Source organism: Hakea prostrata, unplaced genomic scaffold (assembly GCF_041222555.1).
Source record: "Hakea prostrata isolate BN-2017 unplaced genomic scaffold, UWA_Hpros_2 contig_123, whole genome shotgun sequence".
Taxonomy (NCBI): domain Eukaryota; kingdom Viridiplantae; phylum Streptophyta; class Magnoliopsida; order Proteales; family Proteaceae; genus Hakea; species Hakea prostrata.
In genome coordinates, this window is record NW_028291242.1 from 123,014 (window position 1) to 147,033 (window position 24,020).

Here is a 24,020-nt window from a genome sequence, read left to right on the forward strand (position 1 = left end):
ATGAGAATGCGAATGCTTTTTCAGTCATCATGTGGGTTGTACTAAGCTCTTTTGATTGAACTAGATACTTATGCAAATGATTGAATTCATATATTATGAAATTCATATTTTGGTAAATTTGCAATGGATGGCGAAAATGGATGAGCGAATCTAATCCTTTGGCTTAGTGGAAAGATTTACTTGACAAGTAAAATCAATAAAAGTTATCAGGATGGATCTCAATGGGGATGATTCACTTTTTGAGTAAATCGTTCAAGGATGCAAGGAAAAATTGGGTATTCTTTGTGAGATTAAGTAATTCACTTATAAGGAGAACTTCTAATTAGATTGGGTTTAGATTTGTTCTAAAACTCATATTTTAATTTCAAAGTGTTTTTTTGAATTTATTAAATACTATTCTCTTTTGGAAAGTTATGAATGATTCTGTATTGAGTTTGAACATTACATTTCTGGAACTAACGCTAGAGCCATATGTAGAACATAGGAGGAGATTGTTGAGGTATTTGAGTCATACTCAACTATAGTTGAGGTATTTGAGTTATACCCAACGTATGTTCTAATACAGACCATTGGATCAATTATGATCCAACGGTGTAATGGGCCTTTATGGGAGAGTCCAACTAACCGTAGAACCTAGTGGTGGTCTATAAATACTAGCTGGAAGCAACAGTCTGAGTATTCCAATCTAGATACTCAGGGTATAATGATTTAAGCAACCTCATGCTTAAACCCTAACCTTAACAGACTACCCTACGACTAAACTTGAAGCTGCTTATGACTTGGACTACAGTACGACAGCTTTTTTTTTGTTGATCTTTTACTTACGCTAGTTCAATGCTGTCCTAATTTAAAACTAGAGCTGTATTTTGATTTGAATGCCTCATATTTCGTGGAACAAGTTGCCTAGAGACAATCAGGAGGGATAGAACAATCAATACCTAGACTTTGTTCTATTGTGTATTTCCTTTCTTTTATCAATAAAAAAAAAATGAACTTTCACACTAAAAAAAGTTTGTTGTCGATGGATTGGTTAGTAGTATAAGTCGTTTTGTAGAAGTTAATCACAATTCAATCATTCTATTCAACAGTTTGCCAATAAATGCTGTGTCAAAGATAATGATGTTACAACACTTGCTTGCCTTCCCTCTCTTGGACAGCAGAAAATACAGTTTCCCTCGCAATGATACAAGAACCCATGCTTTGGAACTTGTTGGGGGGGGGGGGGGGGGGGGGGGACTGTAAAAACTAAAAAAAAACAAATAGATATCACCGAAAGGTTTTCAGTACGTTGATGGTATGCTTCTGTACGGATTCCTGAATGCTGTAAGGTTTGCTGGACGTGAAAACACCATCTGCAGTTTGAGAGGAAGACCAATTTTTGTCAAGTTCTGGCTTTTTCCAGTGGTTAACAATTTTGGTAGCGGGTAAAGATTTGCTTTCATCCCATATCTATGGTTTAATGCCCCATGTCAAGCAAACCTTGCAAGCAGCCACTTATTCAGCAGTAATTTCAGCTTAAAGTAGGGTGGACAAAGAAATGAGAGTAACTAACTTTTCAGGAATTCTGATATATAAAATGTGAAAACACCTTTAGATAGAACGGTATAAATTTATCTGAAGCAGTTAGTATAAAAACATGGCAACCTGCCATGTCAGGTGGTCACCTTAAATTCCCAGATCTTGTCTGAAATACATGTTCAGCTACTACATCCCCACAGACTCCGGAAAAAAGAAATTGTACATTGTTGAATCCTTGAAAGACATAATAATTTACTGTTTGGGAAGATACTTAAGAAACTGGTTCACTTTTGAACCAACCATTGGGTCAATGGGCCAATTGGTTGCATTACTGGGCTTCTAGAAGAGCCAAAACACTGTTCACGTGGACAATGTCATGACCTATTTTGTCCAACTTTGAAAGCACCTTTTGAGAATTTTTGGGGTGATGCAGTATCTGAACCCCCCCAGTCCAAGAACAAATCCAAGACCAAGTGGAAGGCCAAAGGAAACCTGCAGGGTTGCTGCCCAACAGATGTTCTAACTTTAATTGCTATTCTTAATCTACTCAACAGGTCAGTGGCAAAATTGTAAAATCTACCTGAATGAGGTATGTCAAAACATGTGGTTATTAATTAGCTCAAGTGAGTCCTTTTACAGGTCGAAGTAATAAGACTCAGTGGTATTAAAACCATAGTTGTCACGGCGATGAGGCGATACAAAGCGGTTTAGGCTAGTTGAGGCGATGAGTCGATGAGGCGCCCTCCGAGGCGCTTTTAAGGCGGTTGAGGCGTTTTAAGTGAAATTTTTAGTGTACATCTCATTCACTCTAATCCATTATAAATTTATCATATCTTATATAATAAAAAATCTAATATTAGCCTACCTCAAGTCATCCAACATACTACAAACCACACATAGGAGGTCCTAAATAAAAAGTCACAGGAAGACCAAGAGAAGAAGTCGCCTGTCGCTGGCCACTGCTTGCCGGAGTGTCGTCGCGGGAATCGAAGAGAAGAAGAGAGGAAAAGAGAAAGAGATTAGGATTAGAGTGAGAGTGAGAGTGTGAGACTAGAGTCAAGAACTTATTCTCTTTCGATTTTGTTTGTTTTTATTTTTTTATTTTGATCACATATAGCGTCATTATAAATATGCATATAGGTTCAAACAATAGATACTTTACAATCGGAATCTAATAAGTAATTCAATATATGCCTTCAATTTGGCATCTTTCATGTGATTTAAAAAAGGAAAAAAAGCGGACGCCTTAAGGTATAAGGTGTCCGAGGCGCCTAAGATGACGCCTCATACCCTAAGGTGGTCGCCTTATTGCCTAAAAATAAGCCGATGCCGATTTGAGGCGCTCCAAAGGCACCCGGACGCCGAGGCGACGCCTTGACAACTATGATTAAAACTCAATTAGAATAAGCTGGGAATACAAGTCCAACAGGAAACCCAACCCCTAGGTTGTTTTAAGTAAACCCCTCTACTCAATTGGGAGATATCAGTTTTGAATGAATAAATAATAAGCTTTCCTTAAAGCACTCTAGTGCATTTTAGTTTTTGGTTCTGTCAATTAGTTTGAAGATCCAAGCATTAGAGCTTTTGTTCTGTTAATTAGTTTGAAGGTCCAAACCCTAGGAAGGTTCTAAGTGAGATCCAGCTTAGACTCTCAACAATGGCTGTATAGGACAGTCTTCACAAGCCTCCATTCAAGGTCCCAAACAGGTACTGCTGGAAGACCTCATTAATCCCCATCTCTAACCTCCTTAAATTTACAGTTTTGAACCTTAGCTTCTGCTATGAGTCTCTCTCTCCCACCTACACCACCTACCTCCTAAAATTTGTTAGATCTCCCTAACCAGAGACCTGTCTCATACCATATTTTGACCATCAATCCACCTTCATCCCTCACCTCCAATCCTAATTACAGCCTAAACAGACCAACCAAATCCCAGACCTGCCCATTCTTGTTTTTATCACCCAATTTCACTCCAAAATCAAGAAACCTAGTATCTCCCAATCCCCTTGTTAATGACCAAGATGGTCATCCTTTATAAACAGATCATGGATGAGATCTATCCGGTCCGACCATAGGTTCTTAGAATCTATCCAGTCCGAACACACAACTCCGACCATATTATCAAGATACCCAATCAGGGTGATGAACTCCTACTATACCTCAACTATCTATAGGTAGGAGTCAGGAAAACAATTCTTCTTAGAGTTATATTCCAAATCTAACTCTAATATCTTACATTATATAAACACCACAAGTTAGCATAAGAAAGTAAGTATTCATATTCTATGTGATCAATTACTTGAATTCTCTATTAAGTAGTTGTGATCATATCTCATTGGTACTGACTTGCTCATCGGAGACGTACCTCGACCCCCCAAGGTCGAGCAAGCACGTGTTTTGCAGGAACTTGATAGGGAAGGACAAGCAGGATTCCGTATCAACACCTCCCATCCAAACCCATTGAAACTTGAAGAGATTATCCTAGGTAATAAGACATAAATTTAATCCAAGTTTCAACCTATTCCCCTAAGTTTTCATCCCATATCTCAAGATCTACCCCATCTCAACCATATACCCATCACACCAAACTTAATCGCCACTATCCCAATAACCAAACAAAACCCAATTAACTAAAACAAGGGAATTGGGTTTGGTTCGGGCCGTTCGGCTACTGGGATAGTGGTGGTTAAGTTTTGTGTGATGGGTATTCTATTAAGAAGCAACCCATACACCCTAACCGACATCTAGGTTTGGGCCTAATTCAAGTCTAGTGTTAGAGATCTTGAAGGCAATTGGCTTATCACTAAGGTTGCATCATGGGGTCTATAGCTTTTGGGAATAGTGGAGACTGATTTGGGTTTATTTTCTTTCTAATTCACTAGTTTCTATTTTAGTATTTAAGCATGTAGCTGACTGATAATGCCTATTTTCTAATTTTTAATTCTAGTAAGTTTCCATTTTTGCTATTGCTGAGAATATTAGCTAGCTCAGAAAAGGCTAGTAGTTTCTATATTCTATGTAACTCAGAGAGCAAGTATTAGTACTCTATTAAGTATGTAATAGACTATTTTCAGCCAACAAGTTTTAATGAACTGATCAATCAAGGTTTTGCTTTGAGTTTATTCTCGTCTCTTTGCTCGAATAAGAAGGATGAAAACTTCATTGTTGAGAGCTAAATACCTAGGATTGAAGAAACCTTGCTGTTGAGAGCTAAATCCACCTATCCCCAGTCTCTATTCTTTTGTCAGAAGCTTCTTGCTGCTACTTCAATCGAAACAAGCATTTAACTTGAAAATTCAGTTGGTTGGATCCTCCTTTGTCCCCTCCATCTCACAAACCCTGCTGGTTATACTAATATCCTATTCCATCTCATATTCCCTTTCACCCAACCCAGAATCTCATCCATCCATCATTCTACCATTCAACCTGAACTTTCTATTTTAGATCCATTCCCATATCTGAGCATCTGGCCCTCACATTATCCTCTCACTTGGACTACATTCAATCAAAGTTTGAGAGCCATCTATTAGTCAGTTTGGGCTACAGCCCAAAAGTTTCTATTTTAGTGATTGAAGCCATAGCTCTCAATCCAACTGTTGCTACCACATGAATCTCACTTAAACTCAGGCTGGTCATATTTGTTTCAGACCTTAAACTGATTATTTATGTCCTTTATGCTATTTCTGTGTTTGTGGGTTATTTGGGGCTAAGTCATCCTTGATCTTAGCTTTACATTACATAAGATCATTCAAAGAGAAAAAATATAAGGTATCTTGTAACCAGAATTATCCCAGGAGTCGCGTGGGGTACTTCATCATGCTCTAGAAACTGAGGTTTTCTTTCCACACTGTTAAAGGTATTGAGGATTCCCAGCTTGGGAGAATGTCCCACGAAGAATACTTTTCGTAGTTCAGAAGTCTTTTGTTTCTTAAATTAGTAGTTTAGTTTTACTAGGCTAGGGATTTATAGTCCTAACTGATTATTATTTGCTTATTTGCCCTTTCCTACTCAACTTGTGTTTCTGTTATAGGATTGTAAATAAATTCAACCCCAGATACGAAAGACGTACTGATTCTATCACTGGGTTATTTCTTTCCAGTTAGGATTTCTCTGTGTCTTCCTCTTCTTGTTCAGCTTCTAGTTTGTGATTAGAGGTTCTGTTACACACAGCATTTTGATATGTACTTTCCATAAAATATTTCAGAGTTTGACCACTTACTACTCAGATTAATGTAAGTTAATTTGCATAGTGGGGGAAACATAAAGTTAAATTTAGTAAACATTCTCTCTATTTGTCTTTCAGAAATATGCAGGCCAGGGGTTATTACTTCAACTGGAAGGACCAAAAAAGCAGTTTCTGTTCAAATTGTGATTAATACCTGGTAATTGCCCAGTGTACGTGTCTTAAAACCAGCAGCACAATAGTCAAAATAGTATTCCCATGTCCGGATGAACTTCTCATTGAATCCCAATGAATGAATTTTGCTGGGAACATAAAAAAAACCACATCAGAACCAAACACACAAAAATACCAAGAAAACACCACAGCTTTTGGTTAAGGTAATTACATGAAATAGCCGAAATTATATTTGAATTTTTAATGCATACAAGAGTTAACATTCCTCTTATTCTTACTTGGTTAAGTATGACGAAATATATGAGAGACATGATCAACAGAGGTCAGAAAAACAGACAATAGTCCGCTCTCTCTCTCTCTTTTTCTCTCTCAAACAAACACATACACACACACACACATACACAAACACATTGTTCCAAGCAGGGGTGGAGCCAGGATTGAACATGGAGGGGGGCCAAATGTATGTGGGCCAATGTGGGACCCACTGTAGGTCCCATCTCAGAATATATTATTATATTTTAATGTAGAGTCTACATTAAAAATTAGGTAAATTAATAGAAAATTCGTGAGTGTGAGAGTGAATAATTTTAGAAAGAGAGAGTGAATACCTGATGTGGAGAAGATTTAGGAAAATTCCAAAGTTTGCTAACAACTTCAATATTTTGTGAGACGTGTGAGAAAAAAAAAAGAAAAAACAGGAATAAAAGAGGAGATTCATGAGAGAATAAATAGAAATGAAAATAAGAGAGAATATATAAGGAGAAATTCATGGATCGTGAGTTAGTTTTTAATTAGAATAACCTTTTATTCCTTAAAACTAGGAATTTAATAATAACCATTAGATAGAGATTATGAATGACATTTGCACCCATCATCTTTATTTTAAGTTTTTATTTTTAATTTTTGGAGAGGGCCAAATAGTGGTATTTCACATTCAAAGATAGAGAAATAAGGAAAAAAACAAGAATCTTTACAATTTCAAAAAATCCGGGGGGGGGCCATGGCCCCCTCCGGTCCCAACGTGGCTCCGCCACTGGTTCCAAGTGTTGAGATATCAGAATTCTTTAACACATTCATAGATTCAGATGCATTCACATTCCTCCTAAATTAATCTCTCCCAAGATGAGAAGACAAGGGCCTCCATAAAAATTGGAAAGGATATATATTTTTCCTGAACAAATCCATGTGAATTATTCTCAAGATAAGAAGATTAAGGCAGTTACAAAAACTGAACAGAATTATTCCCCATTTTCAGCAGCATGTTGTTATTGTCGTATTTGCAATAAAACAATTTTGGCTCAACATTTCATGGGTTTGTGGGATGCAACTAATTGTTCAGTGTTAGCAGTTTCATTTGAAGGTTGTGCTTGGTGAGTTAGTCTAGTGCTCAGGAAACAGCTTCCCTAAAAACAGGCATAAGGCCACATACATTTGATCTTTCCTGACCATGCTAAATGGGGAAGCCTTGTGCACTAGACATGGTCTTTTTTGGTAAATGTCTTGTCAAGTAAAGTATCAAATAAATACAATTCTTAATTAGAGGAAGGTTTCCCATCTGAACAAAAATTTCAGATATCATTCTATCCATATTTCTAAAGAGTTGAGAATGCTCCATAAAGCACCAGGTAAATAATATTTCGGAGCTACCCCGTTACATTAGTGACCTGAGATGACATAAAAAAGCTTTAATTTGACCATGAGTGCTCCAAAAATTTTCATGAGAAGTTTACAGAAGAAATTGAGGTCAGTTGTTGAAGTAAATATAAGCATGTTACATGGTTATTGTTTGTACCTCTGCTTTTCCAAGAAATTCTTCCTCCACCATTTTAGTGTTTGATAGTAATGTATTCCAATATTCTCCAGGTGCTCCACACTGCATTAAAACTTCAACATTTTAGTAAAATTGTCCAAAGAAAAAGATGAGAAGTTAGGCTAGTCTGATAATTAGATGGTAACATAATTTTCACCAGAGTCTTGATGCTGATGCCATTGCTGATGTTACTCTACTTAAAGATGGAAGGCATCCTCCAGGGAATATGTATTCTTTTATAAAATCAGAGCTTTGCCTGTACTCATTATACCGTTCATCAGGTATTGATATAAACTGCATACAGATCAACCATGGTCAATGACGGCTTTAATGAGCCAACACTTTGGTTCCATACCAAATAAATTAAGAAAATATGAAAGAAATTGAATGGGAAATTTCTACTGAAAAAGAGTTATATGTGTTGAGCTAAAACTGCAAGCTAGTCAAGTGGATACATCACTAAGATGCATGGTGTAATTGACAAACTGTCTGGTTAACCTGTAGAACAAGAAGACCATCTTCAGCCAACACCGACTCACAACAGCCAAAGAAGTCCTCCATGAATTCATGGCCAACCCCTTCTATCATCTCACTGTCAGAATTAAATCAGAAATTAAGCTTTAAGCACAAGTTGAACACTAATTGATATTGGAGTTGCTCACCCCACCACCCCCAAAAAAAGCATAATGTAGATTTTTATAAAAGGAAATTAATGGATACTGGAATTGACCAGGAACTCACCATGATATAATTCTGTTATACTTGCAGGAGCCAGGCAATTGTCTGTAGTCACATAGAAGGAATTTTATGCGGTCCTGGAAGTAAAGTCAATACAAGTTTTACATGAATCTTGACAATTAGGAGATATTTCTTATAACAGAATCAAGTCCATAGGAGATGCATATATAAATTGCAATGGGTTGGCAAAGCAATCATGTGAAGAATCCCTTAGGGGGTTTCCATAGAGAATTTGAAGGGTACTGAAAAAGGGCACAAACCCAGTGCACAAGGCTCCTGCTGCTGTAGTGTTTGCCAAGGATCATACTGCATGCAGCCTTACCTCTGGTTTTACAGGGAGATTGTTTCTAAAGTCAAACCTGTTAAAACAGCATTTTAGGCAAAATAAAGCCATCGAGAATTAGTGCCAGGCACTAATTCGAAGCTGGGAGTCCTAGAATGAACAGGATTTGGAGTTCAAAATCCTATCTCATTTCTATGTTATATTCCTAGTTAACTTCTACTTGTAAATTCATCTATAAATAGTGGAAGTATTTCCTCAGGTCTACACCAATTCACAGTGAAGTTTCCACACCAAAATCATGGCTTCTCTCTTTCCTTTCTCACATCCATTCACTCCAAGTTACAGGACTCATTACTACTTTGTCACAGTAAAGCAACCCTACCATTGCACCAAGTCATACCCTCACTTCATATGGTATTCATTTGGCTGTATTTTTACTTCTCTGTACTGATTTGAAAGAAGAAAAGGATACGGATATAAGGTAATAAAACTGAGAGCTTTGTGACACATAACTAGCATGTACAAAATCATACTTGGCATATGACAAGAGAAACCAATGCAACTAGGGATTGACTAAAAACAAGAATGATAAGTCAATCAGATATTAGAGAAGTAAAGAAACCTCATATTGTTAAGTCTTTGAGGCCCTGCTCGGCCCATCTTCTTTGGGCCCTGCTCGGCCCATCTTCTTTGGGCCCTGCCCATGTTGCATTGTCAGTGCTTTTTAATCTTTGCTTTTATTTTGCTATGTTGTAAGCGTGTTGTTTTCTTTTGATACAACTTCTTATTCATCCAAAAAAATATGAGAATCAAAGGAAGAGAAGAAGGTGAAAAGAACCAGTTAAGCAATAGAGCTGGAGTGTATTCTATAGCTGAATCTTACCAAAAAAAAAAAAGTATTCTATAGCTGAATGTTTGCCTTCACATACAATAAGTGGACAAATCAAAACTACACTCCAAGAAGGATTCACAAGAAAAAAAGGAAACCATCAAAGTGCCAGGCAAGTCCATCTAAATTATTCGCACAATGGAGATATTCCAACACTACTACCAACACCATGGTGGGAGATCTCGCGAGATATCCCGTTTTTTCAAGTAGGAGAGGGGAGATGGAGGTCGAGAGCAGAGAGTTGGGATACCTCGCTATATCTCGCCCTGGATCTCGTTGGAATTCTCAATTTTTGCATTTTTTTTGGATTTCGGCTAGTTTCACTTGCAACTTCTCTTAACACATCTACAACATTGAAGGAAGATCAATCATTCTCTGTTTGTCTTATGAACTTACGATTTAATGACTTATATAGAACTTCTAATGGTTATAATTTTATTATTCTATTATTGAAAATTGAGATTGTGATACTCATATGGATGGAATTTTGATAACATTTAGGTTATTTGATGCATTTGATACACTTGTTTTTCATTTATATGCCTTAAAGGTTCAATATTACATGTTGTATAACCTTGCATTCCCTAATCCTACAATACTTCGATTTCACACTATGGGTAGACTTAGAAATCATACTTAGGATTGTTTTCTGACAAATTCAAGGCCACCAATGTGTTCAAAATGCCTTAAATAGGCTAAATACCAAGTTTCAACCCAATTAAGACCCTAAAACCCACCGAGTTAACACAAAAAAATTGTATATCTTGACCGAGATCTCGTCGAGATGGTCGAGATCTCGGTTTTTCAAGGTGATGAGATCTTGCTCGAGAGCGAGATCTTCTACTATGACCAACACATCAGGAAGACTAATGGTCAACAGGGGCCCACAACTATAACCCTACTTTTACAAAACTATTAGTGAAGATCATGTTCACTAATTGTTTTATTGGTATAATTAAGGACACCAAAATATATTGATTGGCATCATTTCCATATAAGTTTAAGAAACTCAACACCAATAATTTTATTCCTGGAGAACTACCTGGTAGTCAAACTTCTTCAAACATTTGGGAAATTCTGAAGCGATATATTGGCAATACCAAGTGAAAACAAAGAAGCTACAGAAAAGAATAGCATTGAAAATTTTGCAATATATATATAATGGAGAGCTTCTGCTACACAGATTGTGCAGTTTCATACCTTGAAGTAGGGGTACCGTTAGTTGGATAAAAATAAGAAGAAGGGGAGGGGGGCAGATATGTCATTTTATAGGCATGAAGTTACAGTAATCTAACTCTTGTGAGGGGTGCCATCATGCAATTTGAAATAAAGCTGGTGTTGTGCCTATCATTTGCACAACATATATGCATGAAAAGAACACAAGCCTTATCACTACTTGTTGAAGAGATTAAAGACCTGAAGCCCTGCTTCCTTTACTTTTCTTTCAGCATATTCCAATTGCTCTTTGGACAGAGTAATTCCAGTGTACTTGCATCCAGTTCGTTTGACTACTTCAATGGCTAAGCTTCCCCAGCCACACCCAATTTCAAGAATTTCATGTGTTTTGTCAATTCTGGCCTGGATACGTTTACAAAGGTCAAGACAAACAGAGACCATGTCTGATGTTCTCCAAAGATATTTCAACAAGATTGTTGTCAAGAAACTTACTTTTTCAATCAGAAGAGAAATTTTCCTCATTTGTGCAGTCTTCAAGTCTTCATTTTCCTCCTATTGGGTGATTTTGCACATGAAAGTATCAGAATTAGGAGGATCTTTCAGATTGAATTAAAAAAGGAACCAATTAGCTTTCATGTATTATCTAAAGATAATATGTTTCAAGGAGGGGAGGGAACCTTAAATATTGCAGACGAGTAGGTCATCGTTTCATCCAAGAACAGAGCGAAGAGGTCATTACTCTAGAAGACCAAAAATGGGGGAAGAAAAGGACAAGTCTTAGGATCATATCCAATGCAATCAAATCAACAATAATTTCTTAAGAAAAAAAACAGAAACCACTTATTATAGGAAACAATGCCATATTCTGAAGTGATAAATAAGAGAGAACCAACAATAGCAAGAAACTTGAACAAAAAGTTGATAGACATCAAATATAGCATGATATAAGAATTTTGGAAACTAACAGCTCAAGTTGATCTTCCAAAATACATTACAAGGTGCATTTAACACATCCAAGCCAAAATGCAATCAATGTTATCACAGAAAAAAAAAAAGTGAACAAAGCCTTTTAATGATATGCAAATACAGGACCTACAGGAAAAATGGGCCTGAACCTCATTACAATTTAGTTTAATGATTGATAGTTAAAAAAATAATAATAATTAAATAGTAACCATTCATGATTAACATGATCACCAGTTTTGTGACATGTTAAGCATAGTTATTTCATAAGACCAAAAACTGGTTAGGCCCTAAATCAGATATCAGAGTCCTTTATAAAAGCAATGAACTTCTGAACATAGATGATGTTATCCATCAAAAAAACCTTAAAATTGGAAATAAAGTTCCTCACCCTAATTAGTTTATGAATGCATAAATTGCCACAAAGCATGTTCGTCTCCAGTAGTCCAAAGAAACCAAGTGGAAGTCCTTTTCATAATTTTCAGTATTCCTGTTCTAATGTGATATGCACAGTATGAAGACCTTTCTGTTCAAATGTGTATAATATTCCTTTTTTTTTCCAACAGTATATTAGAAGAATCAAAATAAGAACAAATAGCATAACATATCTTGGTTGCCACATGATGGCACTGGTGATTGTTTGCTTTCAATCAGCTCTCCAAGAGCTGGGAAATTTCATTGGATCAGAGACTGAAATAGCCTTCAATGTTCCATATGTGATTACTGGTGGATTCTATTAGGAGTCTAATAAGAGTTTGTATAGGAATTAAATTAGAGTTTGCATTCATGTAAACTTCTATTCCTTGTAATAGTCTACTTTCCTCTTTATTATAAATAAAGGGCTTGAGATCATAGATCAATAAGCCATTCTGCCAAACATTGTATTTCAACATGGCATCCGAGCCTAAATTCGATTTGGGAAGCGACCTACCTTCTTCTTCTTCTGATTTTTTTTCAAACCCATCGCCAATCTTCAGTCTAGGCAGTTTTCAGTACCATCTTGGTCGCCAACTGAAACAGAAAAAAAAGACGATTCTGTTCCGTCTCGATTCAATGAATAAGAACAGAAAACAGAGGAAAGAAGAAGAGAAGAAAGAAGAAGAAATCAGCAACTCCGCACCGCAACAACCGCCAGCTCCGCAATCTATCCGATCTCATCCGAAGCCTGCGATTCCGAAGCTTGGTTAGTCATCCGAAACCTTCGATTGGGGTTCGCTATTAAGGTCCGACCGGGGCCCCCCCCCACCGTGAAAGACCATAACGGATCGTATGGTTTGAATTTGATTTTTGAATTCAAGTTTTTGAATTCAATTTTGAATTTAAGTTTTGAATTCAAGTTTTTGAATTCAATTTTTGAATTTAAGTTTTGAATTCAATTTTGAATTTAAGTTTTGAATTCAAGTTTTGAATTCAATTTTGAATTTAAGTTTTGAATTCAAGTTTTGAATTCAATTTTGAATTTAAGTTTTGAATTTAAGTTTTGAGTTATTTTGGTAAATTTGCTTTACAGGACTTATATGTAAATTTGAATAAGTTCCGAGATTTATTTGCAAATTCCGTTTTTCAAGGACATATTTGTCATTCGAAAAAAAAAAAAAAAAAAAAAAGAGGTAGATCTGCTTGGGTTGTTTGGCTATTGCATCTCGCGACATTGCTACTGAAAGGGTGAACACCGAAGAACTGCAGATAATTTTGTCAACATGACAACTATTGATGATACTACCGCCCCCCCGGATCGAATATTTTTCCACTTTTCATCTCTCTTTCGAGATTTGCGGCACAAATTACTTGATCCGGTCTCGACCGCTTACCCGACTATTGCCGGAAGAGGACTAGTTGGATACATTACGGGCACTACTATCAAACCCACTACCGCAGGTGTTTCACAGATAAATGGATATCAAACGACTCTCTTATTATGTCATCCTTTGAATTCCATGCATCCAAATATTGCCCGGGTTACCTATTACTTGATCCGCAGCCCAAACGAAGGCTACACCGAAACATATGGACAGTTGGGAATGATGCACAGTTTACGAGTTACGAAAGAAGCTTCACAAGACTACCCAAAAGGAACTAACGTGGCCCACATTATGCGAGTGCGATCTCTTTGGCAAGAGTTGGATCATTATGGGGATTATCACCCCACTAATCCAGATGATGTGGTGACAATAAGAAGTACATTGATAAGATTCAAGTATATGACCTGGCAGGTTGAACGTGGAGTACGATCGATCGAGTGCAAGTCTTAAGTCATTCTCCCTTCCTACACTAGAACAGCCTTATGCTCTTGTTCGGGTGAGGAAAGTCGCGATTAGTCATGCTTATACTCCTATTATGGAGAAATCAGCTTTACAATATTCGCACTAAATCGATCCGGCTAAGGAGATTATTAAGTGTGAGCACTGCACAAACCATATCATACCAAGGAAAATTGTTGGAAACGCCCTGATTGAGCAACGAGCACAAAGACAGGGAAAACAAAAGGCTAATCTTCCGAGACAGCTTCCACCACACCCTCTGCAGACGTTGGTTTCGCAGGAGGAGTTGCTACCCGACGATTATGCGCCTTCTCACCGGTACAGCCTCAACCACCGCCTCTACTACCCCTACCAACTCCACCAGCTACTTCAGGATCGGGAAGGAGATTGGTCGTGGTAAATGGACATTTGCTCGAGCCGATTGGAGGATCTACTATGCTTGACTACACCTAATCCGGCCATTCGGAATATCGGACCTTCATTAGTGGCACCGAGGCTCGGCAGCCCCTCAAATTTTCTCTAGATTTGTTTTCCGATACTTTTAACTTACCATTACAATTTCTTCCTTTCCAAGTTTCCCCATTGGAATTTCCTGTATTATCTTCCCACGGAACGCTACACGTGAGGGGAGATTGAAGATGCTACAATCAAAGCCTTTCATGTAGACTCCTATGCAGAATTTGATCTTTGTTACCTTTGAAAGTTGTCCCTACCTCGCAATCTTCTACTCCTTGAAAGTTTGTCCCTTACCCGCAATCTTCCACTTGGAGATCTAACATGCATAGATCTATCTTTTGACCGGCAGAACTTGATCTCCGTAACCCCGGAGATTTGCCCCTTAACGACATCTTCCCTTCGAGATCTAACCTGCAAAAGAATTGTCGTTGACCCGAACCGATCTCATTACCTGGAGATTGTCACTTATCTTGACAAATTCCCCTACCTGGAGATTGCCCCGGCAAACTTTCCCTTAAAGATCTAACATTGCTACAAATCAAAACTTCACGGCTGTTTTACCCAGCATGTTACCCCAAAAATATATTTCCCTCGATTTGTGCAGAAATTTAGTCTCTCAACATTTGAAGATTCTACCACTGGGCGTCTCCGGAGACATAAAGTGCAGTAAAGATGAGGACAAATCAAATGGAAGTCTATAAGGCAGACGTAATCTATAAGTTTGAAGATCAAATTGCTGATATTTACCTGGACAGATGTTTTATACTTTTTTGGTCAAGTTGGACATGTGTGATATCCAGCCCAACTGAGGGGGAGTGTTGGATTCTATTAGGAGTCTAATAAGAGTTTGTATAGGAATTAAATTGAGTTGCATCAGTAAACTCTATCCTTGTAATAGTCTACTTTCCTCTTTATTATAAATAAAGGGCTTGAGATCATAGATCAATAAGCCATTCTGCCAAACATTGTATTTCAACAATTACATACTATGATAAAAGTATGCTCACCAATCAATAGCATTCACACAATCTCTTACTTGTGATAATAAATGGAGATGATCATTGCTTGGGATGTTTGGTCACAGGTAATAAGCACATTCCTACAAGCTGATAGACATTGTAGAATTGCAATTAATTTGAGGCACACATACACGTCTGTCGCAAACTTTTATCAGCAATTCAGTTCTTGCCGGAGATGGCAAAGTCACAACACAAATGAAAGTCAAAAAGACATTTCAATGTATTTTTTATGCAATATCACTTGATTGGTTGGACCACCATGCTAGACTTTGGAAGCCCAAACCCAGAAAGAACTGGTCCAATCATTTATCATCCAACAAGGGTTGGAATTAGTTCTACTTATTTAGAACTATATTTACTTTGGGGTGCCTATGAAGGAATAAGCTAAAGTTGGAGCTTGACTTGCACTTTGTTTTCAGTTCCATAGTTCAACTAGGATATGTGTTATTTTTCTTTATTAACATGCTCGTGACCAAGCAATGGACAAAGTGATTTGAATAGAAGTCGAGTGTTCTCTTTGACAACGTCTGCTTGTACGTTTACTTTCCCTATTGGTCTATGACGTGCAACTTTTCCCCTTTCTCCCCCTTTCTCCACACCGGCTTACCACCAATTTTCCTGGATCAACCACAAATCTAATAATAGATCAATGGTTGGCTACTTGACTTAAAAGGGAAAATAAGTTGCCATTTCATACAAAATTAGACAAAACTTCAATCAAAGCATCTTAATTTAAATTGTAAGTTATACCCACCAAAGGATTTAGTGGCAGTGCATTAAAAAGACAACAGAGTCACAATAATTTCCTAACTGGGAAAAACAATAAAGAGATATTCATAAAATTGACACTAAAGGAGCAGACCAAATCATAATGACGGGAGATGTTCCTGCGAGCTTGTGTGAGAGTGTTTTGCCTTGAAGCATGCCGCAAGAAATACTTGGCAGACGCAATTGCAGCGGTGAAGAGTAATGGTGTCCACCAACCCCTGTGACCAGAAATTTTTAAGCCTAAAAATAATTGAGTTTTCCTGTAGATAAATACTGTAACTCTGAAGCATATCTAGTGACTAGAAGAATACCTTTTATTATTGTTCTTCATGATAGAATTATTCAAATCCCTGTTAGCAATGAAAATCTGCAGAGACAAATTTAGAAAAGGAAATTTTGGAATAAAAATCTACTATAACTGTTGAATAAATTGGATCTCAGACGGTAAATTTACATTGGAACAATAACTTCTCCATACCATGAATAAATTTAGAAGACCTTCTTCCTTATCAATAAAAGAGAAATCACCATTTATATATGCATCTGCAAGACCTAAATCAGCCTGTGTAGCAACCTGCAAAGAAGATTCCAATGATGTTTCATAGTGCAAACATTTTATGTGTGTATATATGTATACATGAAAATTTCTTCGCCATTCTATAATGCAAAAATTACACTTCAACCAGTAATTTGCTTTTATCCTTTTGCTTTCCTTCTTAACAATAAATATCTACTCTACAGTCAAAGAGAATGTCAGGGGTACATACCTTCCAGTAAAACTTGGGGTTGTGAACTTTTATGACAGCTTTATGAGGACAGATTTTGCTAGTTCCTTCAAAAGAAAGAACAGTTCCTCCATCTTCTAACAAACTGCACATTCCAAAATACACCCTTTTTTATAACTAAAAAAAAGCCAATGTGGGACTTACCAAAGAGAATGCTAAAGTATGCAGGCTAGACACACACACACACACATACACATTCTGTAGATTAGTATAAAAAGGGCAAACCCAGTGTCAAAGGGTTCTGCACAAGCAGAATCTGAGGGGCAGTTTTCCTACACAGTCTTACCCCCAACATTTTTTGTTGGGAGGCTGTTTCAATACTCTGTAGATTAGTATATTTATCCAAAAGTACATTAATCATATTTCATGCAAATGATCCAAGAACATAATATTAGGCTAACAATAGAAAAAATAAATTAAAATGTCCACATGGTTTTAGAAAGAGTAGAAATGAGAAAGTGAGCAAGCAAAGGATCATAGACATTGTCTCAATAACAGACTAGAAGATTTTATGGGATGGCTGATGCACTAAATAAACAATAAAGACGCCAGGATACTGGATTGGTCTGTAAGCTTATGTTCCACACGAATTAAGAAAGGCCAAAAGGACATTGATATATGTAAACAAAAGAATGATGAGCAAGTTATGAATGGATTGCCAGCTTTAGTTGCTTTATACAAACATTTCTTATAATAACTTGCACCAGCCAATGTACCTGATTATTTGGAGAATTCTACAGTCAGAATTTGAGATGGGGCACATGGTTTCAAGTATTCTAGTGAGAATCTTGCATTGAACAGAAGCACATATTCAAGTTGTTCCCATCTTTTATCCAAGTTATTAGCTCTTCTTTTTTTTCACCAACAACTTTTTTTTTGCTATTTAACTTTGACCAACCCATTTTTGCAAACATAATAATTTTGAATTGCATTTTCATTACATGATACTATTACCACAAAAAAGCAGCACCTACCATGAGATGACACACATGATGATTGGCGTTTTATTATTTATTTCACCATATGAGAGCAATTCAAAACAGTACATAGTTTTCTCCTAGTCTCAATAGTCCAAGGAGTTCAATTGTAATAGACTTGAACAATTTCTTGAGGAATTCCAGCAAAAGATACACATCAAACATTTTCAGGGTTGGGGTGGTAGGTGGGGCTATCTGACTATTACAAGCAAGAATCTATGAAATGAGTTGGTATATTCAATTTTTAAGGTGTGAACTCACGTCAAACATCCCGTTGATATAAAACGCATAAGGAACCTAGTTACAAAAAGGCGAGCTCCTGTTTCTGCCAGAGAAGGTACCATATGTTTTGGGTTTTTTAGAAGAGCAAATTTCTTTCCAATAATATTATGTGCAACAACCAAGCCAGCCTGCAAGAGATTTACACTCATGAGTAGTGCATGAATGAACTGACAAGTTCTAATCAAATGAAAGACACAGAGATTAAAGAAACCAAGAAAATGGTACATACTAGCCATACCCAAAAATGAGTTAAACCAAAGAAAAAAGTTTCCACCTTTTTTTTCCTTCCACAAATCATGATGAACAATTTATTAAATTAAAGTTTTAAAACAGTTCATTAACTGAAGGGCAAGAGTTCTCTGTAGGGGGAAGTGGCTCCTGTGCGCATGGGAGGGGCCAACTGAAATGCAAGTGCAGCACCAATAGGGCGACCATTACCTCTTTTCATGGGGCCAGGACAGTTATCCACCCCCCATTGCACAATTCCCCCGCAGAGAACATTCTCCTTGGCTACAAGATGGAAGTAAACTTAGTTTATATTTAAGAATTAAACCATCACCGTGAGACAATACAGAAAGATTCCAATCCTTACCTTCAGCCCGTCCTCGTGGAATCCATAGCCTGCATAAGAAGGAACCATAGTAAAATAAATATCTCTAAGTTTCTAAGACAAGAAAATATGCATAGCAAAAATAATGCTACACTCTTTTATGCTAAGGCTTTAGTTTTCTTATTTTGACACTCAAAAAGAAGAGGTGTCAAGCAAAAGACAGCAATATAATAACTTGGTTCAGTGGCGTTGTCATACTTCAGTTGCTTTGACATTCCACTTTTGAACACAGATTATCAATCATGCTAGTATTTAAAGCCATAAAGACTAGCTCCAAAGTGCTGGACATATTTTCCTGCAGCTTTAGATAATTTTGCTATGTTAATTCAATATTTCCCAAAAAACTTCCATCTTAGGCTACATTTACTTCTGGCAAAGCTCCAATTTTACAGCTAGCAGCCTTAAAAGAGGCAATGTTAAGAATTTTTAGTTCCTTCTACCAATACCATTTCTATAAACTTATGCTAACTCAACTTCCATTTTAACCCTAATCACTGTAGTATATACAGACATCGAGATAAACCAATGCCCACCCTGATATGCGCCACAGAACCATATGCCTCTCTTCCCTTGGATTCTATCAAGCTCGAGCAAAGCTTTTGATGCAGCAACGGATGGGAGAGGATGGCTTGTTGTCCATTTAAGCATGGTGTGTTCTGGTGTATGGGGTGGATTGAGAGTCACAAGAAACGGCAAATCAGCTTCGCCAATGTTCTGCAAGTTCATGGATTTGATGAAATAATTAGAAAAATACAACTACAGGGAAGAGTTTCAAGCTATTTTGAGGTAATTAAAATCTGAAACTTAATTGCAATCATTATCATTTACTATGCCAGTGTCTACCAGCTAGTAAGAACATCATATAATGATTATGTTATTGATATAAAAACCCAAATACCAAATCCTATATGCTTTACGAATGAATTTACCAGTTACAAGCACCCATTGGAAAAGTATGATCCATACCTGGAGCACATTAAGCCAATATGTCAAACATACTTTGTTGTGTATAGTTCCAAGAAAATTCCATGCACTCCATGCTGCTGGGCTTTGAGGCATTAAGGTTTTGTCACGGTGAAGGAAAATATCACTGCCAATATAGGACATCATTCAACCAGTTTAAACTTACTAGAAAGAATGCATTTATAAATTGAAACACCAAAACAAGGGAGCACACTCAAATAAAATTGTTAAGAAGGCACAGTTGGCAATCATCCTAAAAGCTGCTTAGGGACTAAACAATTGCAATGACTAACTTCAAGAAGAAAGGAAAAGATAAAGCTTGTGGTAATGAGTTGCTGGACATGCCACCCCCTCCACCTCTCTCTTTTAGCGATTTCTCACTTATCCAGATGTCATGTCAGATCCCCAAGCAGAAATATTCATAATTTTTGCATAAAAGCTGCCAGATAAATTTCTTTTCCTAACATGCTTCTATGTTATGGAGTTCGGATACAAGATCATATCTGAAGCCTTTAATGTCCCTACTTCATACCTGCATGCATTGCTTACTAAGTTGTTTGCATTTTTTGGCAACTGCAGTGGCATCTGGGTTTAGGAACCAGCTCTGTGAGAAGTGGGATGGTAAGGCTGTGGGCATTATTGCCCCTCCCCAGACCCTGCAGTGGAGGAAGCTCGTGCACCAAGTATGCACTTTTGCAATGACATTGGATTATTAACTTGCAATTTCAATTGGAAGTCGTGTATTATTGCTACAAAGAGGACAACTCGCAGATTCATATCAGCTGAGTCAACTTATCTATTTCACGGTTGAACAATTCGAACTCTAGGTACAACAAAAACCCACGACATAGATGTTTCCGCTATGTAAGATATGTTTTTTCCCATGAGATCGCCGACTTGATTCTTAACCTCTCCAATGAATATGTGTAGATGCAAAAGCAGACACCAGAGCAGAAAGGGAAATCTTTCATGACAGAAGACATACATCACACCACCTAAAAGTTAAGGTTACTTTCCCAATAGATTAGTCAAACAAACTGTTAAAGACAATGAAAGCTGGAGATTCCAGCTGTCCAAGCTATGTCAAACAACCTAGGGCTACTTTTCCTATGGATTACGCAAGACTGAGTAAAGATAATGAAAGTTGGACAGTGTAGCGGTTAAGGCTACAAAGAAACAAGAAGAATGAAAATGTTGCCTACCTTACACATCAATTTAACCTTTTCTTTTCCACTCCTATTTCACTAGAATAGTACTCATTACTACTATAAATCTTTAGTTTATCAAACATAATAATGTCACTTGATCCCCTGGCGCAGATAGTTCACCTAGAGGGTTTATTTTATTAGGACTGTGTTATGTAGGTGTTGGTCCTTCGATCTTGTGGGTTTACTTTGCAATGGGCCTAACATACAAGTAGCAAGTGGAAAACTGGATCTTCTTCATTAATTACTTAGGATTCTGTTTTTGAGTAGGGTCAACTTTAAGCCCATATCTATTTGCACTAGTAATGAATGAATTAACCAAAGAAATTCAAGATGAGGTCCCCTGGTGTATGCTTTTTGTGGATGATATTGTGTTGATTGATGAGATCCAAGTGGGGATTAATACCAAATTAGAATCATGGAGAGTAGCTTTGGAATCAAAAGGTTTTAAACTTAGTAGATCAAAGACAAAATATGAAGTTTGTACCTTTAGTCATGATCAAGCAGTTGATGAGTTGGTGATACTTGAAGATAAAGAGATTTCTCAGAGTGATTGTTTTAGGTACCTAGGATCAATCATAAGTAAAAGAGGTGATTTAGAGGATGAGGGTTCCCAAAGAATTAAAATAGGGTGGATGAAGTGGAGAGATGCGTCCGGGATCTTATGTGATCAGCGTATTCCATTAAAGCTTAAGGGAAATTTTTATAGGACCGTTGTTCGACCAACTATGATGTACAGTGCAGAGTGTTGCTATTAAAAAGAATCATATAGATAAACTCAATGTAGCAGAAATGAGGATGCTAAGATGGATGAGGGGCAAAACTAGGATGGATAAGATAAGAAATGATCATATTAGAGTTGTTTTGGGAGTTGCTCCCATAAGTGATAAGCTTTGAGAAAGTCGTTTGAGGTGGCACGGCCACGTTCAACGGAGACCCATAAATGCCCCTATACAGAGAAGTGATATAATCCATATTGAAGGAACTAGAAGAGCTAGGGGTAGACCTAAGATAACCTTAGGAGAAGTGGTGAGAAAGGATATGTATAGCTTAGGCCTTGTATCTAGCATGGCCTCGAATAGAACTGATTGGAGGGCAAGAATCCATGTAGTCGACCCCATTTAGTTGGGACGAGGCTTGTTGTTGTTGTTGTTTTGTTTTTTAGTCAGTTTATTTCATTATTTTAGTATCCCCATCAGTTTATGTTACCTTGATGGTTAAGGAGTAAGGTTTTTCAATTTAAATGGTAGAATTGTCCAAAAGAACAAACTCGACTTAACGCTGGTAGTCTCCTGGTAATATTGTGTTTTTATATTTTACTTTTGTTTCCTATTGTAACTCTGATCAATATTAGATCTATATAAATAAATCGTGTTCTCCTTGGGTGGGTAACAAGCTTACGAAAGCCTCCAAGGTTTTCTGCAAATCATCTTCTTCTTCGGCATCCAAGAAGGATGTCGTCTATTTGGGGAAGATATTGAACCATGTAGCAGTGGCCAATCGCTCTGATATGCAGAGAAAGTTCTGGAAACCGGTGTGGGTTTTGTTTGGCAACATTTTGGTCGGCAGATCCTTGCTTTTGTTAGACATGGTTATTTCACTTTGTACTTGTAATCTGTGGGGTTCAAATTTGGTCAAACCCTTTATGTGCTGTGGATACAGCCCTCTTTCTAGGGACCCTGGGCTTGCCCATACCTTGGCCTGAAAGACCCTCTCTATCACATGCATGACAGATTGGTCAAATTCCACCCTGGGATGTTGGATGTATGCATTCAGATCTCTTGCTAACATGTAGTTAACTCTGTATTTCCTTTCAGTTCTTAATGAATGATGCTCATTTTACCAGAAAATAAAAATCATCTTCTTCTGCCTCCTCTGTTATTCTTCTTATTCCTTTCTTTTCATTATGCCTCTGCTTCTGCTGCCACTTTACGAGTGTCTGAGCATGTTTTTTCCTTTTCTATACAAGTTTGTAGGGTGTTACAGTCATGTACACAAACTTGATTGAAGAGAGAAGAAAAAAAGGAGGGGGGGGTGAGAACATACCAGTTGTACCTTGCACTGCGAGAGAGTACGGTGAGATGCCTTTTGTGAGAGAGGTAGGTAAGAGACTCGACTCTGAAGAGAGACTACCCTATTATCTTCCTCCCCTAACTTGATTTCCTACATTTTATTTTACTGATTGTGAAGTTTTCTGCAAAACTGAGAACCGTTCAAAGTATTTACTGTTGCTAGACCTGAATTTAAAAATTCCCATGTGCACTGGTTATCACTTGTTACTGGTCTATCCAGAAAGAAAGTATACCATAAAACCTACTTCCATGTGCAAACTGAAATACATAGCTAATGTCACAAGGACAAGTTGTCTTCTACCTGACCCATAAAGCTGATATGACTTAGTGTGTCCTATAATATCTATTTCATTTATAACTCCAAGGAGGCGGAAGATCTTGACAACTTCCAAAGATTATTACAAAGCTACAAAATGCATAGGCTAAGAAGGCAGCACCTATAAACATATTGAAAAGCACCAAGCACTCTAATTTCCTCGTATGATGCTTGTTCACCCAATACACTTAAAGCATCTGGTGCGTGTGTGGCTATTACACACCCATCATATGTCTCTTGTAAGCCGTCTACATCTAATACAGTGCAACCTGCAAATTTAGCAGCAAACGTTTTATGATTGTGATTAACAGTGTTATGTCATAAAATAAAATTCAAACATAACTGAGAATATTATTCCTTCTAACATTGTAGTGGTAACACCAATAAAAAAATATTGAGAATTTTTAAAAATTAATTTCACCAGCAGAAGCTCATTTCTTAAAAATCTTCAGGTGCAGAATTGTATTGGCTTCAGTACCAGATAAGATAAACCTATCATCACAGGTTTAAAATCATTCATGCAAAAGCTACATTTCATTTTTCTTTTACTGCTACACAAATTCTAAAGAAA

At 37.2% G+C, this 24,020-nt stretch overlaps 1 protein-coding gene across 5 annotated transcripts in view; it reads right to left on the reverse strand.

Moving 5' to 3' along the window:
* Nucleotides 1–1,220: 1,220 nt before the first annotated feature.
* LOC148998822 (uncharacterized) overlaps nt 1,221–24,020 on the reverse strand; it is a 35,107-nt gene continuing 12,307 nt past the window's right edge. For all 5 annotated transcript variants that reach the window (XM_089141691.1, XM_089141692.1, XM_089141694.1 and 2 more), the window contains 18 exons: nt 23,571–23,718; nt 19,860–19,983; nt 19,427–19,607; nt 18,876–18,904; nt 18,263–18,411; nt 17,007–17,109; nt 16,718–16,813; nt 16,551–16,606; nt 16,334–16,457; nt 11,450–11,512; nt 11,265–11,324; nt 11,013–11,174; nt 8,428–8,501; nt 8,185–8,278; nt 7,844–7,980; nt 7,669–7,749; nt 5,899–6,004; nt 1,221–1,352 (listed from right to left, as the gene is read on the reverse strand). In XM_089141691.1, the coding sequence (XP_088997817.1) occupies nt 1,281–1,352; nt 5,899–6,004; nt 7,669–7,749; nt 7,844–7,980; nt 8,185–8,278; nt 8,428–8,501; nt 11,013–11,174; nt 11,265–11,324; nt 11,450–11,512; nt 16,334–16,457; nt 16,551–16,606; nt 16,718–16,813; nt 17,007–17,109; nt 18,263–18,411; nt 18,876–18,904; nt 19,427–19,607; nt 19,860–19,983; nt 23,571–23,718 (1,859 nt within the window). In that variant the 3' untranslated portion in view covers nt 1,221–1,280. The remainder of the gene's footprint in view (nt 1,353–5,898; nt 6,005–7,668; nt 7,750–7,843; nt 7,981–8,184; nt 8,279–8,427; nt 8,502–11,012; nt 11,175–11,264; nt 11,325–11,449; nt 11,513–16,333; nt 16,458–16,550; nt 16,607–16,717; nt 16,814–17,006; nt 17,110–18,262; nt 18,412–18,875; nt 18,905–19,426; nt 19,608–19,859; nt 19,984–23,570; nt 23,719–24,020) is intronic.